General features: G+C 46.0%; 1 protein-coding gene across 1 annotated transcript in view; it reads right to left on the reverse strand.

Annotated features, from left to right (window-relative positions):
* The window catches only part of PAPPA (pappalysin 1), a 236,094-nt gene that overhangs the window by 11,130 nt on the left and 202,510 nt on the right, over window positions 1-22,454 (reverse strand). The window contains exons 20-21 of the mRNA XM_081896277.1: window positions 16,883-16,954; window positions 12,212-12,310 (exon numbers count right to left, since the gene is read on the reverse strand). Of these exons, the coding sequence (XP_081752403.1) occupies window positions 12,212-12,310; window positions 16,883-16,954 (171 nt within the window). The remainder of the gene's footprint in view (window positions 1-12,211; window positions 12,311-16,882; window positions 16,955-22,454) is intronic.

Raw genomic sequence — 22,454 nt, forward strand, 5'->3', positions numbered from 1 at the left:
TTCTTCACCATGGTACAGGTCATGTAAGGAGACCCATCTGTCCTCTCTGCTGACACATTTGTTATGGGTGCTTCTGGGAATGCACATGCCACACATACATATGTGTGTCCTCCCATTGCTAGGCAACGCCTCCCTTCTCCATGAATGCCCCTACCTGCCTCTTCACAACATGCCACTCTCTCTTTACACCCAAATTATGCAGAATGAGGGGGGCTGGGTCACCTCTGGTCCCCCTCCCCAACCTGGCAGACTTTTCCACCAGGGGCTGGAAGGATCTCAACACAGATAACTGGGTCCCCACCATCTGGCACCAGACAGATCTTCCATTGTAGTGCTCTGCTTTCAAAGCTGTAGAGATCCTTCAAAAGTAGCTACTGGGGAAATCACTGACTAGGAAGCATCAATGCAGTTTCAGCAGCAGCGAGGATGTTCCAATGTTCCTCCGCAGAAGGAAGGATTTTTCTCCTTCATCTTCATGGAACAAGGAGGGTACTCGATTCAGGTCAGCTCCTCCTTGAGGAGTTTTCCTGTTGAAATCCATGTGGATTTTCCTTCCCGACATAGTGTCTCAATCCTCTATAGGAAAGATTCCAGAAGTCCTACCACAGAGGAAAACATTATGCTGAGAGAAGGGAGGGAACACTGAAGGTCTAGTAACATGATAGGCACTGGAAGCTTCATCGCCAACAGAGGAGGCCAGAGGAAGGTGAGATCCTCCAAGCCCCGCTGCACACTAAAACCAATCTAAGCCACAATCTGTTTCCAGTGTCAGCTAATCAGATGCCTCCATGAAACCTATAAGTAGGGCTGGAAGGTAATAGCCCTTCACTGCTGTGGCCATCCTAGGCTGGCATAAAATCACAATTTGCCAGGGCTCTTGGAGACTTTGGGCATAGGAATGTAGGAAGCTTCCTTAAACAGAGTCAGAGCATTGGTCCGTCTACTTCAGAATTGCAAGCATTGGCTGGGAGCAGCTCTCCGGGGCTTAAGGCAGGGGACATTCCCCATCCTCCCTGATGATGCTAGGAAACTTAAACATGCAACATTTGTGCCCTGCCAGTTAATTATGACCCAGCACACTTAGTATTGTCCACTTTGACTGACAGTGGCTCTCCATGTTCAGATCTCATTAGGAGGGGACTTAACCTGGGACCAGCTACATATTTGTCCATGTACAATATTTTGTACCCACCCTTCATCGTAAGGTCCCAGGCTGGGAATAATATACAGATATGAAAACAAGCAAAACCCTTTATAATTATAAAACAAGGAGAACTGTTCCAAATGGAACAGGGCAGTATGAATTCAAATGAAGAGGCGGGTCCCACAAAACAAAATACTGCAACTGTCAAAAGCCAAGGTAACGGATGTGCCCTTAGAATGAACTGTGCTTTCCTTCCCACTTGACGAAAGCTCAAATGCCATGGATTTTTGAGCGTGTCACCAGCAACACATAAGCCACTGTTATTATCATGACCTTGTCCTCCTCTTCATCATCACTTTGCCCCACAATCTCTAGGTGGGTTACAATTTTCAAAAACTTGCAGTCACATAAAGGGTGGTTCCTGAAAATATACATCTCACGTGACACAAGAGTAGAGTAAAAAGATGTGTCTTCATAATTTAAAGAAAGCTGTACAATAAGGATGCCAAATGCACTTCTGTGTGGAGGGAGAACAACAACTTAGAGGCTGATGCAGAGAAGGACCTCTCCTGAGCCACCATCACCACACTGAGCTTCTGGGGGTAGCAGAACTACAAAGAGTGCCCTCCACCCTAAACATCTGATAGGTTCTACAGGGGAGGAGGTGGCATTTGAGATATTCACCACTGCTGCCATTAGGCTGCCTCCCACAGGTTAGGAATATGAGCCTGAGGAGAATCATTTTATCCTGGGAGAAAAAGAACTTGTTATGTGATTTTACTACCAATAATGTTCAAATTTTTAGTGAGCAAGTCAGGCTAGCTGTAGGAGATCCAGGGCAGATATGTTTTGATGTTTATTGGCTGATCCTGCCCTTAAGGCACAAGTTACCAGATCCCTTACTAAATCTAGAGGATTTGTTATTACACCTGGGCCATTGGGACAGAGGACTGGTATCTGTTATTTATATGGAACTTCTTGATAAATCTATGTGGCCGTTAGAAGTGGACATGGGTAGCTCTGTGTTTAAACCACTGTGCCTCTTGGGCTTGCTGATCAGAAGGTCGGCAGTTCGAATCCGTGCAACAGGGTGAGCTCCCATTGCTCTGTCCCACCTTCTGCCAACCTACCACTTCTAAAGCATACCAGCACAAGTAGATAAATAGGTACCACTGCGTCAGGAAGGTAAATGGTGTTTCCGTGTGCTCTGCCACTCATCACAGTGTTCTGTTGCACCTGAAGTGATTTAGTCATGCTTGCCACATGACCCGGAAAGCTGTCTGTGGACAAACGCTGGCTCCCTCAGCCTGAAAGTGGAGATGAGTGCCATACCACATAGTCAAATTTGACTGGACTTAACCATCCAGGGGTCCTTTACCTTTTTTAACCATTAGAAGGTCTTAAGCTTACCTGGGAGAAGGAATCTACAATTGAAAAGAAATGACTCTTAAGTGGACTGCAATATATTTGTGTGCCTCCTCCATGAGAGGTCTGGAGGGTGGCAACATGAGAAAGGGCCTTCTCTGCAGTGGCTCCCCATCTGTGAAATGCTCTTCTGGGGAAGGCTTGCATGGTGCCTTTATTATACAGCTTTAGGTGCCAGGCAAGAACAATTCTCTTTAACCAGGACTTTGGTTGATTGTCATCCAATGCCCCTTTAAAATGTTTTGGCAGGGAGGTGTATTGGGTTGTTTTTGTTTTTATTTTGATTATGTATTTTGTGGTTTTATATTGTGATTTTATCCTGCGAACTGCCCTGAGACCTGTGGGTACAGGGCAGTATACAAATTTAATAAATCACCATCATCTTCTAAGTTTTATAAATCTACCTCAGCTTACATTAAGGGAATGTCGTTTAAAAATTCTGCAAGGGTGGGATTGTACTTTTGTGCAGCTTTCTGACAGGAGATCAAATGCACCATAGAATTGTTGGCATAGTTGCGACAATAGGAGAGTATTCTTCAACTTATGTTGGGAATGCCCTCTGGCATCAAAACTTTTGATGGATTTTTTTTTTAAAGAAATACAGTACCAAAAGCAAGCAAACCAACAAATAAATAAATGCCCCACCCAACCCTTCCCACAACCTGACCTTCTAAACTTATGAGATAATGAAACAGCACGTTTCCAAACTAAGGAACTTCTTAGGTGGATGCTGGAATTATGTGGAATTTCCAGGACTTTAACATCTCGCTGTGGTATAAGAATACGTGGACTCTGCCTATTGAAGATAATAGCTCACAAATTACGCATTTCTAAGGGTAAGCAAGACCCAGAACATTTCCGCACCATGAAATTCCTAAAATTGTTGGATATTTTTCTCTCTTCCTCTTTTTCCTATATTGGGGGGGGGGGAGGGAAACCTGAACGACGTTGTCAGTAGATTTAGTAGGCCACAGGCATGTCCAAAGTCTGTTTCGGGGGCCTAATTCGGCCCCTGTGGCAGTTTATTTCCTGGGGTAAAATCTCCTCGAAAGCTCAATCCTAAAAAATGGCCAACAACTTTGGCCAGCCCTCACGCATGCTCACTTCGTCAAATCTGGCCCTCTTTGAAAAAAGTTTGGGCACCCCTGGTAGGGATCCGTGTGAGAATAAATATTGTAGTATGATTTATTTTAGATCCTAGCTATTGTGTATCAGGATAACAGAAGAGCCCTGCTGGATCAGACCAAAGGGCCTTGCCCAGCACTCTGTTCTCACACCAGCCAACAGATGCCTATGCAAGTAGCAATCAGCAGAGAAGGGAGTGATCACCTAAGCTCCCATCACCAGTATCGCTGCAACATTCTGGGAAGAGGAAGGAGGTGTGAGGCTGGGGCATGGCAAGTGTCCTGGTGGAGGTGACCTGGTGTTTGCAATGGTGCCTTTGCACCAGACCCTTGTTGCTGCCTTGATCCTCCTCCTACCAGTAAGTCACACTGATGCCCATGACGGGAGGTCAGGTAAGCACCCACTTGCCAGCTACTGCTGAACCTATAACCATATTCTCCAAGCCTTACATCCATAAATTTACTTTGGGTTCTGCCAGTTATTCACTACCAAGTATTCACTATCACTATGCAAACATGTCAGGTTGACTGCTTGAGTCAAATCCAGTGCCGTAGCATGGGGGGTACAGGGGGGGCCGGGCGCAACATCTGGGGGTTAGGGTTAGGGGGCGCAAATCGACGGGTTAGGGGGTGCAAATTACTTGCCTTGCCCCGGGTGCTGACAACCCACGCTACGCCACTGGTCAAATCACATCTGCCCTGGCCATTTTTTGTTTTTTTGTTTGCTAAACTAAAGGAGGAGTGGTCAGCCTGCAGTTCACATGGGTAGGGAGAGAGCCCAGAGAAAGAGAGAGGGAAGGATGGATGAGAGGGGGGTCAGAACAGGTAGACTGATGGGAAAAGAATAGGGAAAGAGGAAAACCCTCTGCAAGTAACAGAGATCTGTCCCTCCACTATCAGAAAAAAAGAGCAAAGACGGGTGACTGAAGAGAGAAAGGGTTGCTTGTTTTGCTCTGGCTTTGCACACTTCCAGCATGTAATCTGCCTAACCGATTACTCCCAAGGGAATGTAGCCCTCAATGGAAGAAAGACTTGCCCCACTCCTGCTGTAAACAGACTGCAATTTGTGTTTATGTGCATTTCTGATAAAACAGTGTCAGGTTCTCTAAAATGTGCGCTTCCTTTCCAAGATCAGCACCTGTTTTGCGAATCAGCCAAAAGACTGTTGAACTGACAACTTAAAATGGCCTCTTTTTATAAATAATAAACATGTAGGTCATTTCTTTTCCCCCAAATTGCTTTGATACTCTGTGTGTATCTGATGTATAATGGAATCGCTAAAAGCACATGTGCTACGATATTCGCCTCCCAGTCTGTAGTGAGGCAATATTGTGGAATTCAATGGCCTGATCCTTGCTTTAAGGAAGCAATGGTTCTGGCAGAGGCAACAGAGGCCCATCTTTTTGCAATTAGAATGAGCTCATTATTCATGATTCGCGGATGTGGACTGTGAGGAGAGGTCGCTCCAGCCATGGAACCTCCTGACAAAAGAGAGAGCAGGTGAGCAAAAGCAATCCAGATTTTCTCAGCCAGCAAGAGAAGTTACACACACACAGAGCCAGATTATACACCGGACAGGAAGAGCTCAGTAGTGGTTGGCTGCCTGTGTCTTCCAATGCAAACATATTTCAGCACAGCAGGGGTAGCTCTTCAGATATTGTTGGATTCTAACTCTCACTACCCCTGAACACTGACCATGCTGGCTAAGGCTGATGGGAACTGGAGTCCAACATCATCTGAAGGGCACCGTGTTTTGTCTAGAACATTATTGTTTTATCAGTTTCTCACCCAAGATATGGAAGCCTGGAGAGCTGCCTGTCAGTGTAGACTACATGGAGTTAGAAGGACCAATGGCTATTGGGGAAGGACCATAGCTCAGTGGTAGAGCATATGCTGTGCACGCAGAAGGCCACAGGTTCAATCCTCAGCATCTCTAAGAAGGGCTGGGAGAGGTCCTTGTGAGTTACTGCCAGTCAGTGTAGACAAAACTAAGTGGACCAATGGTCTGACTTAGTATAAGGCTTCTTCTTATGTTCCTATGCGTTTGCAAAGACTGCATTATTCAAGCATCCTTATGTTACCAGGATGCTGTGCTCCAAGATCTCTGAGTTAGCTAGTCAGGGATGATGGAAGTAGGATGTGTGTGTGTGTGTGTGTGTGTGTGTGTGTGTGTGTGATATATATATATTTAGGGGGCACACATCAATGTAAAAACAAGCAAAGAATTGAGTCATTTTTTAAAAAGTGCTGTGATGCTTATCCTGGATCTTAATAATGTAATGAAAAAACAGTCCACTATTACAACCTATAATTCCCCCTCCCCTAACTCCACTCGCGGTGGGCAGGAAACCCTATGAAGAAAACATTGCAGTGGAAAGATATGTCATGGTGAGTTGAGAATCCTGGAATATTTGATAAGGAATTGTGGCCACAGTGACCAAGAACCGCCTGGCCTTTAGGGAGAAAGAAGGTGACCACTGCCATTCACAAATAACATAAACAAGAATATGAATATGAATAGTCTAGCTGCTGGATCAGGCCAAAGGTCTATCTTGTCTAGCATCCTCTGCTCACAGCAGCCCACTAGATGCCCCAATGGGAAGCCTACAAGGGGGACACAAGTGCAAAAGTGCTCTCCCCATGTGCAATTCCCAGCAACTGGGATTCAGAGGTGATACAACAGGCTTCCTCTTTTGAGGGATATCCAGAAAGAGCAGCAAAGTCCTGTTTGCTAGAATGGGCACACAGTGGAATGTGGATCCAACAGGGAGAACTTCCTGTCAAACCTGCAGGAGCCACTCCTCCTGGGTGAGATGTGCGTAACTTATAAGAAGGGCTGGTCCTGTTTCTCTCTCTCACTCTCTTACTCCATCTTGCTCGTTTGCCTTCATCATGCATTTTCTACCACTTCTTCTGACGCCATCATCCTATACACACACAAGTGTACCTCCAGATTGCTACTGAATGTGATCTGTGAGTAAACGCTATTTTATTCTAGTGGGATAAAAGGGGAAGATTCAAGGCTGCACCAAGGCATCCTGGTTGCTTCATCAAAAAGGCTGTAACCAGCTGTGAATCAACAGCTTCCTATTCTGCTGCAAAGGGATGTACTCTGCTGTACTCACAAACTTGAGTAAGGAAGGATAATATCTAACTAATATATCATCTCCTAGTTACCATACACTTTCCAACATCTGTGTTTAGATGTGAAACTGAAATGTAGTTGCCTGATATTCATTTTAGCAGAGGACAGGGCTATATTCCTTTGGTTGCTGCCCAATGTATTTCAGCTTTTGATTTTATCTATACTTTGATAATTTTATTATGTCCACTTGTTCTAAGAGTTTGATGTTTTAGATTATTTTATGTGAACCGCTTAGAGGTCTTTTATCTGTTTATTCTTTTTGATTAGGTAGTATACAAATAAATGTTGAGAGAGAGAGCGCACGCTGCTCTGCTTATAACTTTGCAGAAAACCAATAAATACAATAAATAAACAGGTACCAAATGATTTGCAAATATGTCTGCAAAATCCAACCCTTTCTGGTCAACAATCACCCTAGAGGTATGCAGTTAATGCTTCCACCATCAATACACACACACACAAACACAATTGCTGGCTTGCTTGCTCAATTTAACAGTGTAGTTCTGCTGTTCTAAAGCATTTGTCTCCCTTTACAATTGTTATGCAGTGGAGAAAATAAGAAGGTAGAAAGCTTCACTAAGCATTCAAGCTATGAGGGAGCTGGGAATCTTGGGAGGGTCAGGAGGTCGCAGACATTAAAAGGAAATAGGATTTTGTTTGTCCTTAATGGAGGACCTTATCCCCTCTGGATCCCTAGAAGAAGGCCCCATTCCCTGCCATTAGTTAGGAAAGGCTGGATGGAACACTCTTTGTTGAGCCTCAAAGACGCTCCCAGGTCAATTGCAGGGCAAGCGGCTCAGTAGATTAACATGTTCATTCTGCTGGCTGGCTACACACTGCCTTCCTGCTGAACTAGCAAGACAGCTTGCCTGGTTCTTGAAAAACCTTTGCAAACTGGTAGGGATAGGCAAACCATCCATTTCAGTTTCTTTGTTTTCCAGTATTAAGTTCAGGTCTCCACTTCAGGTTGCAATATTTATTTTTTTAAGTCCTTGTGAAAATTTGTCAGCATTTTACTGTATTTTTCTCCTAAGAGACACATTTTTAATGCAATTTTGTCTAATAGACACATTTTTGCAAGACAATTTCCCTAGCTATAGTGAATTTTTCTACTTTGTTTTCCCAAGTGTATGTATCTTTTATGTGCATTTTACTTTGGTTATATGCATTTCTGCACATATTATTGGGGTGGGAAACTGCATTGCAAAATTTGGAGAAGTGTAAATTTTGAAAGGTGGCTGTGTTCTGGTGCGCATGTTGTTTCAGAAAGTGCAAATTAGGCATTCATATTTAAATATGCAAACTTTATTAAATTCCTCTCTCATGCCCTTCCTTTCTTTTCCCCCTCCACTTTCCTTAGTCTGGCCTTCACATACAAGTTCATTCCAGGCTTCTTTTTGTGAAGGTGGCACAATCATGCTTGGAAGACAAAACAGTATTTTGATACATAACACCCTCCTTTCTCTTGCCTTTCATTCTTCTCCCCCTTTTGGAACATACCATTTTAACATTCCACTAACAAAGTACCTCAAAGGGCAAAGCAAGGATGCAGGCGGGGTTACTCTATTTCAGCAAACGATGGCAAGAATCTGCTTTACAGTCAAGGGTCGCAGACAGGGCCGTCTTAAGCATATCTGGCACCATGGTGAAAATATCCCTCTACCTCCCACCCCCCCCATTTCCCAGAGTTGTCAACCTTTTTTTAAAGGGGGGGGGGACTTCGGTCCAGCTTGTTTACATCACATGGTCTGACACGCGCTCGGTGCTGCATGTAAGTAAGAGGCGCCCGGATCGCAGCCCAGACAGCCTCCCATCCTTGCTCAGTGCTGGAATTGCACCGGGTGCTTACCTGCTCCTCTCGCAGACTCCGCAGAGAGGCGCGCAGCCAGCAATGCGGCCAGAGAGGGGCGGGAGTGACATGCCCCATGCCGTGCCTGCCCCCAATTGCACCCGCCAGATGCCCAGGCAGCCCCAGAGGGAGGGGACATAAAGGGGCTTCCCTGAGCAGGATGCAGCGCACTCCAATGGGTGGCTGAGATAATAATAATAATAATAATAATAATAATAATAATAATAATAATAATTTATTATTTATACCCCGCCCATCTGGCTGAGTTTCCCCAGCCACTCTGGGCGGCTCCCAATCAGTGTTAAAAACAGTACAGCATTACATATTAAAAACTTCCCTGAACAGGGCTGCCTTAAGATGTTTTCTGAATGTCAGGTAATTCCTTATCTCTTTGACATCTGATGGGAGGGCGTTCCACAGGGCGGGCGCCACTACCGAGAAGGCCCTCTGTCTGGTTCCCTGTAGCCTCACTTCTCGCAATGACGGAACCGCCAGAAGGCCCTCGGCACTGGATCTCAGTGTCCGGGCTGAACAATGGGGGTGGAGATGCTCCTTCAGGTATACAGGACCGAGGCCGTTTAGGGCTTTAAAGGTCAGCACCAACACTTTGAATCGTGCTCGGAAACGTACTGGGAGCCAGTGCAGATCTCTCAGAACCGGTGTTATGTGGTCCCGGCAGCCACTCCCAGTCACCAGTCTAGCTGCCGCATTCTGGATTAATTGCAGTTTCCGGGTCACCTTCAAAGGTAGCCCCACGTAGAGCGCGGTGCAGTAGTCCAAGCGTGAGATAACTAGAGCATGCACCACTCTGGCGAGACAGTCCGCGGGGAGGTAGGGTCTTAGCCTGCGTACCAGGTGGAGCTGGTAGACAGCTGCCCTGGACACAGAGTTAACCTGTGCCTCCATGGACAGCTGTGAGTCCAAAATGACTCCCAGGCTGCGCACCTGGTCCTTCAGGGGCACAGTTACCCCATTCAGGACCAGGGAATCCTCCACACCTGCCCGCCTCCTGTCCCCCAAAAACAGTACTTCTGTCTTGTCAGGATTCAACCTCAATCTGTTAGCTGCCATCCAACCTCCAACCGCCTCCAGGCACTCACACAGGACCTTCACCGCCTTCACTGGTTCTGATTTAAAGGAGAGGTAGAGCTGGGTGTCATCTGCATACTGATGAACACCCAGTCCAAACCCCCTGATGATCTCTCCCAGCGGCTTCATATAGATATTAAAAAGCATGGGGGAGAGGACAGAACCCTGAGGCACCCCACAAGTGAGAGCCCAGGGGTCTGAACACTCACCCCCCACCACCACTTTCTGGACACGGCCCAGGAGGAAGGAGCGGAACCACTGTATGACAGTGCCCCCAGCTCCCAGCCCCTCTAGACGGTCCAGAAGGATGTTATGGTCGATGGTGTCAAAGGCCGCTGAGAGATCCAGCAGAACTAGGAAACAGCTCTCACCTTTGTCCCTAGCCCGCCGGAGATCATCAACCAGCGCGACCAAGGCAGTTTCAGTCCCATGGTGAGGCCTGAATCCCGATTGGAAGGGATCCAAATGGTCCGTTTCCTCCAGGCGTGCTTGGAGTTGTTCAGCAACCACCCGCTCAATCACCTTGCCCAAGAATGGCAGATTTGAGACTGGGCGATAGTTGGCCAAATTGGCCGGGTCTAAAGATGTTTTTTTAAGAAGCGGTTTAATGACCACCTCTTTCAGCGGGTCTGGGAAGGCTCCCTCACAGAGGGAAGCATTCACCACCCCGCAGAGCCCATCGCCCAGCACTTCCCGGCTCGCTTTTATCAGCCAGGATGGGCAAGGATCAAGGAGACAGGTGGTCGGTTTCACTCGTCCAAGAGAGGAGAGGAGTGGGCTGCCCCAGAGCAGGGAAGGGAGCACACCCTGACTCTCCTTCCCAGACACTCAGCCTGTGGTGCCCTCCAAAATCTGGCGCCCCGGCGCCCCACGCCACTCATATCTATGGGTTAGATGCCCCTGATCACAGACAGGAAAATATTTCTCAGGGCTGGGCCCCACTGTCCGAATGACCCAGTGTCTGAATCCGAAACCCAACAAGTACCTGCAAGCTCCTGGAAGCCACAGAACAACACACATTACAAAGAGGGGCATAAACTGAATCACAATTTCCAAGCAGAAACAAAAAGCATCAAACAATAAATGGTAATTGTAGCTTAGTTGGCAGAACATCTGCTTTGCATGCAGAAGGTCCTAGGTTCAATCCCGGGCATCTCAAGGTAGGGCTGGGACTGACTCCTGTCTGAAACACTGCCAATACGTTTATACAATCCTGAGCTAGACGGTCTAAAAGTATGGCTCAGTGTTGCAGCTCTCTGTTCTCCTAATGTGCTTGTATTCATTCAATTCAAATGTTTTGAAGCAAATATACAGATCTGAGATAATCAGTATAATGCCCTAAAGATTTTGTTGGCCTCCTACTCCTATCATGCCAGGCCAGCATAACTATTAGCCAAAAATGATAGGAGTTTCAGTCCAAAAAGATACAGAGGGCACCACATTGCCTACCTCTGATGTAGATAAATTTTGATATAGATAATTTTACTCCGCTATCCGCTCCAGATGTGTTCACATCTCACCAAAAGCTTTGTTACTTTACTTGGACAGTACATTTTGACCTCTATTTTGATTCACTGTTACAAGTGGAATTAGCCAGGGAACACGTCGACTTTGTACTAATTGCTCAGTGTTTGCAGAAAAACGCCAAATGTCCAATACTTTGTGCATTTATTTCATTGTTTAAATACGGCCAATATTTTTAAGAATTTCTGGCAGATATGTGTACTCCACTTTGGAGAGGTTCTATTCTAGTGTTGCAGTGCTTCTTCCATTTCAACAGAAGTGAGTCAGGGTAGAAATCAGCCAGTTACCTACTAGGAACATAGGAAGCTGCCTTATGCAGAATCAGACCACTATCTACACTGACTGGCAGCTGTGACTCTCCAGAGTTTCAGAGTGGGGATGCCACCAGCCCTACCTGAAGAGGCTGGAGAATCAACATGGGACTTTCTGCATGAGAAGCAGTCACTCTACCACTGAGCTAGTAATTTAACCCTATTAAAATATTAACTCTGATTGGTGCTCTCCTAACACATCATGGTAGTTAAGGCCCAGCATCAAGACAAGAAACAAGTAAAAAGAGTGGCAGCATGTTCCACAGGAAATAATACATCCCCAAATGTACCAGTACTTTCTGGCGCATCTGAACAAAGCAAGCTATGCCTTTTAACCCAGAACTACCTGCAGGAGATCTGTCACTGACATCCCTAACACAGAGATGAGGAACATGTAGCCTTTGAGATGCCTTCTTAACTCCTATCAGCCCCTGCCAGCACAGCCAGTGGCTAGGGATATGATGTGAGTTGTAGTTCCATAGAACCTGGAGGGCCACAGGTTGCCTAACACTGCCCTAATGAAGTAACAGCAATACACTTGCCTCTAGTGTTCTTCTTCCATATGAGGGCTGCTATAAAACCAGGAGGGTGCCAGCTTACCTTTTTAGTCTTCACTGTTGAGGCACAACAGTCCCCACCATCATAGTTGCAAAAGGCTCGGTTATTGTTCCCATCACAATAGTTGTCTCCCATAAAAGGCTGAAAGAAAGAAGCCAAATTGAGACAATAATAATAATAATAATAATAATAATGCAACCTATATCATGCCTTTAAGAATCCAAGAACCCTGCTGGATCAGACCAATGGCCCAGACCCTCCAGCATCCTGCTCTCACAGTGGCCAGCTAGATGCCCCAATGGGAAGCCTACAAACAAGACCTGGGCACAACGGCACTTATACCCCAGCAGGCCTTCTGGTGATGGACAAGGCCTATTGGTCAATTACCTGGTGTCACTATTACAACCGGTGATTCATTTCACCTCTCCTGTGACATGCAGCATGCTGTGCCAAAAAGGTAAATCCACGCCCAGCCAAGCAGGACTTGAAGTTGCCTTTGAATGGCTGATGGGTTCTGACTTCCAAATTCCACTTTTGAACGGCACAGTAGGTGACCACCAACTTGGGTGGCTTGTAAAGTGGATTGGACAAATACAAGGAGGAGCAGACTTTCAATAACTACTAGCTATAATGATGTTCCATGTCCAAAGTTGGAGGCAGTATGCCTCTGAATGCCATTTACTAGCATTCAAAGGTGGGGAAAGCACTGTTGTGCTCAGGTCCTACTTGCAGGCATCTCACTGGGGCACCTGGCTGACCTAGTGAGGACACAATGCTAGGCTAGATGGATCTTTGGCCTGATCCAGAAGCAGGGCTCTTCTTACGCACTTACAACACAGTTGGCTGCTTGCACAAAAATCACACCATTTCATTGTTTCCCCATGAAACTGTCCTGCCTGCTGCTGTTTTTGCAGGTGGGGGTCACTTAATTGCATCCCACAGTTCCCATTATGTGACCATTAGGGCTCTCCTGTTCCACTAATCCTAGATGGAGACACACGCTGTCCTTTCGGAAGAAGAAACTGTCTCTGGAAAATGAAGTAGGGAGCTAAAAGCAGCCCTTGTTTTGTTTGCAGCTAATTAATTGTGTGGGGTTTTGTTTTGTTTTGTTTTTTAATAGCAGGAGAAATAAAACATAGGGACATCTGAAGAACAATCAGTGAGGACATTTTGGCACTCTTTCCTTTCTGTGGAGCCAAGGTCAAGCTCATAAATATTTCAAGGGGACACTGTGAAACATTTTAGACCCCATAAGTTTTTAAATCACAGTTATTCCTCTCTCCATACGTAAACCTGCCCTTGAGGGGCTAGAGGGGAGCATCAATGCCCTTCATTGAGTACCATGACAGGAGAGCTGTCAGCTTGCTCATTGTAAATTTCTAAATTCCTCTTTATTCATTGATGGACTCTATGGCACAGCAACACAATACAGTGGTACCTCGGGTTACATACGCTTCAGGTTACAGACACTTCAGGTTACAGACTCTGCTAACCCCAGGTTACAGACTCTGCTAACCTCGGGTTAAGAACTTTGCTTCAGGATGAGAACAGAAATCGTGCGGTGGCAACGATTTGCGGTGGCAACAAAACTCTTCCACAGGCCCATCTAGTCCAGCATCGTGTTCTCACACGGGTCACCCAGATGCCTCTGGGAGGCTCACAAGCAGGAATTGAGTACAACAGTGCTTTCCCCATTGGTGAGTCCCAGCAACGAGCATTCAGAGGTTTGCTGCCTCCAACAGTGCAGGGAGAAAATAACCAGACTTCTCCAAGCTGGTTCCTTACAGATGATGTCAGTCAACAGTTCCTATAACACCCAGCCAGCATGACTGATAGTTACAGATGATGGAAGTTGTAGTCTGAGAACATCTGAAGGGCAGCAGCTTGGGGAAGACTGGCTAGGAGGATCATTTGAATACATTCACATGTATACACCTTGGCATCTTTTGATTGCACACTGTTGTGTGGTTGTTGTTTGCCTTCCTCCAAGGTGCTCAGAGCTCCATCTCTCACACCCTCATCCCTTTTCTGTAGCTTTGCAATGACTTTAAGCAAACATAGGAGACCTACTGGAAAATTCACACACACACCCTTAATCAAATCTTGTAGCTGTACCAGGGAGTGAAAATAGCACGTCTTGGCCAAAACTATGCCTGTATGCACATACACACCTCAAGAGCGAGTGAGCTAATTTCAAGGAGATGAGTTAAGTGCAAAGCGTAAACACAGATCTATTAATGGAGCAGTGAGACAACTTCTAATCATAGGTATTAAGATTCTCTTTCATCTCTTCCTCCCTTTCTTTTCAATCCTCTGCTTCCTATATACGTGGTCTTTTCTCTAAAGGGGGGACTGGAATTTGTTGCAGGTAATTTTTAGTTCAAGGAAAAGTGTGAAATGAGTGATGTAAGTGTCACCAGAAAGCTCTAAGGTGAGAAGAGGTAATAAAGAAAAGAGAAACAGTGGGGGTTATTTTTTAAGAGTTTAAGGTTTTTGAAGACACTGGATTTTGGGGAAAGGCTGAAGCTCAATGGTGGAACACCTGCTTTGCACACTGAAAGTTCCAACTCTTGGCATCTCCAGGTAGGGCTTGGAATGCCTCCTATCTGAAACCCTGGAGAGCCACAATACTGAGCTATATGGTCTGACTTAGTGGATGGCAGCTCTCTATGTTCTTATTTAAAATCAGCTCTGAAGGCCGGAGTCTTAATTTAATATTAGGCAAATGGTCATAGCTCAGTGGTAGACCCTCTGATTTGCATGCAGAAGGCCCTAGGTTCAATCCTTGAGATCTCCAGGTAGGATTAGGAATGCCTTAAACTCTAGACCAGTAGTTCCCAATTAGGGGTCCAGGAACTCCTCGGGGTTTGTGGAACGCACTAGGGGGTCTGTGGCCCCATCCCTTGCCTCCTCCCCAACTATTTTTTTGTCATTTTTGCATTGTAATATTTTATAGTCTGTTTTAGCGCTGTGCAATTTTTCAATATATTGGCCAAAATCGGTTTTGAAATCGCAACACGATAACGATTTTGACTCAGCAATACAGTGGTACCTCGGGTTACAGACGCTTCAGGTTACGGACTCTGCTAACCCAGAAATAGGACCTCAGGTTAGGAACTTTGCTTCAGGATGAGAACAGAAATTGTGCAGCGGTGGCATGGCGACAGCAGGAGCCCCATTAGCTAAAGTGGTGCTTCAAGTTAAGAACAGTTTCAGGTTAAGAAGAGAGTTCCAGAACGAATTAAGTTCTTAACCCGAGGTACCACTGTACACAGCAAAATAGTGCACCTCGCGCGAGGGAGAGCAGAGCAGCCAATTTCAAGGCACTGCCAATATCACATGATGATCTCTGTGGAAAACACTGCTGATCTTAGCTGCCTTCCCTCATGCTGAGGGAGACCAGGGCAGCCAACTGCAAGGTGCTGCCTTCCCCTCATGCTGACAGAGAACAGTATCACCCATACTTCAAGGCCCTGTGGCACTACCTTCCCCGGTGGAGCAGCTATTCTCAGTCAGCAGGAAAGCAGCAGTAGCAGCCACAGTGGACTTGCAACTTTGCTGGCTGCCACCACTGGCTGCCCTGCTTATAATAGCTTGATGGTCCCCATCCCCATCACCTCCCATGTGCTGGAGTGACTCCGCTTTCTCTCCCCCCCCTCCATTTGATCTCCACAGCTGCTCCTTCCCTCACCCCAATGCCTGATCTCCAATTTCAGACACAAGGAACTAGCTCAAGGAGCTCGAACTTGGTCCAGTAGCAAATTGGCAACCAGTGCAACTCTCTCAGCTGACAAGTAACATGTGCCCAGTAGCTTGCTCCTGCAAGCTGCCTGGCCACCACATTCTGCTATAGCTGCGGCTTCTAGATCACATACAAGGGTAGCCTCATGCAAAGTGCACTGTGTACTCAACAGCGTTTCAATAGGAACAATGAATTCCTCTTGCTAGGACAGGGGTAGGGAGCTGGATCTGCCCAGTGGGTCAGATTCTTATCTCCTGAACCCCTTGCAGGCAAAGTTTGACATCATTTAAGGTCAGATTACACTTTGGGGGGGAGTTGCCTTCAGAGATATTGTAGAGCATGCTTCAAGGGGATCCACAAAACTCCACAATCAGCTGACACATCTTATTAATTAGTGAGCCAGCATGGTGTAGTGGTTAAGAGTGGTGGACTTGAAATCTGGTGAACCGGGTTCGATTCCCTGCTCCTCCACATGCAGCTGCTGGGTGACCTTGGAGCCAGTGTGGTGTAGTGGTTAAGAGCGGTAGTCTTATAATCTGGGAAACCGGGTTCGAGTCTCCGCTCCTCCACATGCAGCTGCTGGGTGACCTTGGGCTTTCACACTTCTGTGAAGTCTCTCAGCCCCACTCACCCCACAGAGTGTTTGTTGTGGGGGAGGAAGGGAAAGGAGAATGTTAGCCGCTTTGAGACTCCTGAAGGGGAGTGAAAGGCGGGATATCAAATCCAAACTCTTCTTCTTCTTCTTCTTCTTGGGCTAGTCACACTTCTCTGAAGTCTCTCAGCCCCACTCACCTCACAGAGTGTTTGTTGTGGGGGTGGAAGGGAAAGGAGGTTGTTAACCGCTTTGAGACTCCTTAGAGTAGTGATAAATCAGGATATCAAATCCAAACTCCTCCTCCTCCTCTTCTTAGTATTGCTTGGTTTAACACACACATGCACACATATGCAAGAGTTGGCTCATGGATGCTCACCTCACAACCCTTGATGCAGTGGATCAGTGCAGGATGAGGATACCACTTGAGTTCAGCGGTGCAGACAACGTTCTAGATGGAGGAAAGGAAGCATGGAGACATTAGGAACAGAAGGAACTGTCTTACATCGAGTCAGACTCACTGGTCTATCTAGCTCATTAAAGCTATGGGCAAAACTTTAAAAAGTTCACAACTGTGCCCCAAACCGTGTCTGGATTTTCACTTTTTAAATATGGCAACCCTGTTCCTGGAGATTGAACCTGCGGTGGTCTGCATACAAAGCAGGTGCTCTATCAACTGAGCTACAGCCACAGATGGCACAGCACATTTTGTTAGGGTGTGCGTGCACCCTGGGATTTTTTTAAGTGCAAACATTTATTGAGTACATACTCATACTAATACAGGACATCATTTTTATTCATCAGAGTAAAAAGACTAAAACTTAATGAAACTTAAAAATAAAGAAATCAACAACTAAACTTTACTTTTTTAAAAAATGCAAACATTAAAAATGAGACACAAAAGGAATTTTTGCTGTAATGATAAAAAGGTGCACACAAAAATATAGTCCATTTCATGATCTTTATCTTTCATGGAGTCAGACTATAGGTCCACCTAGCTCAGTACGGTCTACGCTGGCTAACAGGATTTCATACACTTGACATTCCCAGTCCTACCAGAAGATGCCAGGGAATGAACCTGTGGTGACTTCTGCACACCGCTCCGGACACTCGAGCGGCTATCCTGTGCCTGGAAGGGCACCCTCCATGCCATGCCCCCTTCAGGAGCGCACCCACCCTGGGCAGCACAGGCATATGCTCCACCACTGGTATTGTCTCTAAGGTTAGTTCTTCTTAGAGTAGATCAACTGAAATTGATGGGCGTAGCTAATATGATGTTCAAGACATAAGGCAGTAAAATCCTGTTAGCGTCTCTCCCCATTCTTATCTGTAATAATATAAACTGTAAGTAAGTAAGTAGTACTTTTACTTCTGTGCCTCTCTTGTTATGTATCCTTTGGGATATGCACGCGGCAAACCCGGGAGTATATTTCCAGGTTTTGCCATGCACGTATGTGCAAAAGTGCTCTATCGCGCCGTGTGTGCGCACACAACAGGAACCTCCGGTTGCAGAAACCTCAGGATCCGACCAGAGCTCCGGAACGGATTCTGTCCGCAATCGGAGGTACCACTGTACTAATAATGTGCTGTCGTTTCATGACACCCAAAATCAGCTGCCTGAGGTCACGACTTCCCTCTGCCTAATGATAGGGCTGCTCCTGTACCTGAAGATCACTCACTAGAAAAACCTAACATGCCTCAGAGGGCATTGTGAAGTTCACCACCACCCCTGGGGTGGGTGGGGAGGGACAAATAAAGGAACTGAGCACTCATCTAGAGTTTCTGAGTCACTCTATTTTTTGTTCTTCTCCAGGGTCTGATGAGCGACATCCAAGGGTACTAAGGAAGCTTGTGGGTGTAATTTCAGAGCCTTTGTCTATGATCTTGGAGAACAGATTGAACCGGGGAGAACAGAATGAACTTTGCATCTGCATGCAAAGCAGATGATCTACCATGATCTACTGCTCAGATATGGCTTTTTCCTTAAGAGATAGTACTGTAGAAAGCTGACTTTCATGGAGTCAGACTATAGGTCCACCTAGCTCAGTACGGTCTATGCTGGCTAACAGGATTTCATACACTTGACATTCCCAGTCCTACCAGAAGATGCCAGGGAATGAACCTGTGGTGACTTCTGCAAAGTGGATGCTCCTCCACTGAGCAACAGGATACTGAGAGACAGGATACCATTTTATCAAGCTATTTCATGGCAACACACTGGTGGCATTTATTTTGCATGTGTTCAGTCTCATCAGGTTTTTACGAAAAGTGTGGTGGTCTATGCACACACACATACCTTACCCTTTCCCCCTGCTAATTCTGAAGGCTAATTTAATCTGTCTGTGGGGAAACCTTGGTGTGTTTTTACAGTTTCGGTCATTTGAGGCTTACCTGGTATGTGCTAGAAAAAGGACTTTTATACTATCTGCACAGGGCTGTTTATCTTTCCGATGCACTCGGATTTTCCACTATTACTCAGGGCCTAGATTGCTCCACCTGTCTTGCAACAGGCCTGGTCTGTGTGAAATGGAAGGAAAAGGAGTCTGGGGAAGGCTGGGCAGGGGGGCGGGGAGGAGGAGAGCCCCATGCTGTTTATTTGCTGAGTGAGCGAGAAGACTGCAAAATTCAGCAGGGGCCCCCCTTTCTTGGGTCAGATGCCTTCCCAATTGAGTCCTTGACAACCCTCTGGAAACTGAAGGGCCGGTGCTTGCCACAAACAGGAAGATAGTATTTCATTTCATCTCAGTCTCTTATTTACTGCAAGATGAGGAATAGAGGAGCATGTTCTTATTTTTAATATTTGGAAAGATTGATGAAGTCATCAAGATGGGCCTCAGGATAATGAGAAGCGGGAAAAGCAATAGATTCTATCCCCCTGAACCCTTAGGGCAAACCAGCTTAGAGGTGCCAATAATTCCTCTCACCTTATCTGGTGGGTGGTGTTGCGGCCAAAGCATGTGCCCTGCAGTGATCTGGTGAGGGGGGCGGGGTTTAACTGATCGCCTACTGGCGATTGACCTGAGCCCGCAGGTCTTGGATGGGCTTTCCCTGGGGGCAGGCCCAGCCAGCCAATCAGCACCACCTGGGCCTGCTCCCAGGAGGGGCGGTATAAATTGTGGCCCAGCCTGGCAGTCCCTTCTTCTGCTGCATCTCCCTCCCTCTAATTTTGTTGCAATTCATACTATGACCTTGCTATGGATCATGTTGGCTGCCATATTGGGGCCAGGCAGGAATTTTTCCACTTGGCAAATTGGCACTGGCCATTTGGTTTGCCTACCTCATAGCAATCATTACAACTTTGTGAGGTTAGGTACTGGGTAAGCCTTGGTTTTGCCTGGAGGGGAGGTTGTAGCCTCTGCTTGCCCTTCCTTGGTTAATGGTATCCTGTTAAAGGGATTCGTGAGGAGTGGCTTCTGTCTGACATCCAGGCAGGGGCTAGGGCTATGACACTCCTCCAACAGAGACCCCTTGGGGGTACCCCTATCTTATGTAGGTCATAGAGCCCCCTAGTGGTGATTTACCCTTAGATGCTGTCCCAGGCTGGAGTGATATAATTTGGCTTCACCCGATGCCTATGCCAAACAGTTCACAACTGTAACTGATTGTGACCTATTGGAACCCATAAAACTATATGCTGTTGTCTCATTTGGTTATTCACCCCTTAGGGATCTGCGGAGTCTGGGAGACTTGGCACACAAGGGAGAAGAAGATAGCAAGACTTTCTCTTCCATACAGTCAAAAACATCCCTAATAGAGTGGCATTTCCAGACATCCTCTTTGACAAAAGCAGAGAAGGAGGCTAGTGTGGCACAGGGGTAATTTCCACTCAGCCTGAAACGCACTGGGTGATCTTGGACCAGTTCAGTATCAACCTAACCTACCTCGTGTACACCGCTTAGAGATTTTTGACGTATGAAACGATTCAGAAATGCTTTTAAAATAAACAAGATTACAGCCTTAAAGTTTTTCCAAGTGGAAAGAATGACTGTTGCTATTCTTCCTCTTAATAATATTTATTTGAAGACGGCAATACCAAGTCCTTGTGCTAACAGCAGCAGCAGCTGCAAGGCAAATGTGTGTCGGCTGCAGCAAATGCCAGTGTGTTACATTTGGCCCCAACCTGGTTTCAATTCCAGAGGGAAAGTTTTCAAGGTGGTAACAGGCATCGTAAAAGTCTAATGGCCCTGTCTTATATAACACTCACTCTCAGCTGGCTAACCAGTGGCTGTGGCACTGCAAATGACCCCCATACACTGCTTTCTGGTCACTGATGTTGTCTACAAGACACACCTATGTCATACAGGTGCCATGGGTGTCCTCCAACACCCAACACTTACAGCTGCCTTCAATTTTACACCTGCAATCTAGCCCATATTTCCTTGTGGCCATCCCTACCATTGTATTTGTTAAACCTGTGCTGTGAGTTTTGGGCATTCTGTCTCTCAGAGGTAGGCATATAAAGGGAGATAGCTGCACACTGTTTCGGTGACCTACTACAGAAGATCTTCAATTGAATTCTAGTGGTTTGGGAAATGTATTCCTTTCATAAAGGCCTCAATTTATGCTTGTTGTGGGAGTGGGGGAGTGCAAGCTTGTAGGTGATTGTAGCAACCCAGTGATCTTAATCCCTAGAAGAGAAATGGTATTTCAATCCATGTTACAGGCAAATGAGGTGAGGACAGTAAGGGTAAAGGACATTTTCCTCCATCATCTAAACAAATCTGAATTAGGGCTGAACATAAACAACTTGCTTCATTCCACGATCATTTCCTTGAGTGTTGTAAGGCACTATTCATTTTCAGCTGTTTTCAACACTTATTTCCAACATAGGAGTGTTATTCCAGTCATCTTCTTTGTTTACATTGCCATCTTCACCCTCACTGTCCTAATTTGCACTATTTCATTCCATTGCCTGTGGAAGCCCATTTGAATGCCTCAATATCACTATCCATCTGGTGTGGCAGCATCATAGAAACACTTGTAGATAAAAGCTTAGTTTGCATGTAACACTAAACCATGGTTAAACATAGTTAAACCATAGTTAAGTTGAGGTGTCTGGCGGATGATCACTTAAACCTTGTTTTATTACATAATAGTTAAAAACACCAGTGAGAGCAGATGAGACATGAGAGTGGTTTGAATTTTTTGTCACTCTTCACTTAAGTTTAAATTAAAGAGGTCTGGATTTGTACAAAATGCAAAGCTATAACTATGGTTTATAAATGAATTATAAACCTTGGTTAGTGGACAACCTTCAAGTTTTTAACGCTTGATGTTTAGCTCTGTTTTCATTTTACAGTGGTACCTCTGGATATGAACAGGATCCGTTCCAGAGCCTCGTTCGCATCCTGAAGTAAACGTAAGATGCAACTGTGTGCCTGTGCATGCGCGGGTCGCATTTTGCCGCTTCCGTGCATGCGCGTGACATCATTTTGAGCATCTGCGCATGTGTGAGCAGGAAAACCCAGAAGTAATGCGCTCCATTACTTCTGGGTCGCCGTGGAGCGCAACCCGAAAATATTCATCCCGAAACTACTTCAACCCGAAGTATGACTGTATGTTGGAAGCTGCCCAAGAGTGGCAGGAGCAATCCTGTCAGATGAGCGGGGTACAAGCAAGCAAGCAAACAAACAAACAAACCATAGTTAAGCTGCTGCGCTGGGTTAACACATAACGCTAAACCATGGTTTAGATTTTGTGTGAACTAGGTCATATTTTTGTGGATTGTCACAGCCAACTGGATTGAACAGCTATGTGGGCAATGAAGTTGAGGACAATGAGGGCAATGAATGGCAAATGAGGGCAAGAAGGAGGAGCAGCCAGAGGAAGAAAGGGATTCTGAAGAGCATTGAAACAGTGCAAATCTTCAGCCAAGGGAGCACCCTCTCAGTGACTTGTCCAGCTGCACTGAACATGTGACTTTTGAAATAAATGATCAAAATTAAGGAATA

The sequence above is a fragment of the Podarcis melisellensis genome, assembly GCF_964234715.1.
Source record: "Podarcis melisellensis genome assembly, chromosome: Z".
Classification (NCBI taxonomy): domain Eukaryota; kingdom Metazoa; phylum Chordata; class Lepidosauria; order Squamata; family Lacertidae; genus Podarcis; species Podarcis melisellensis.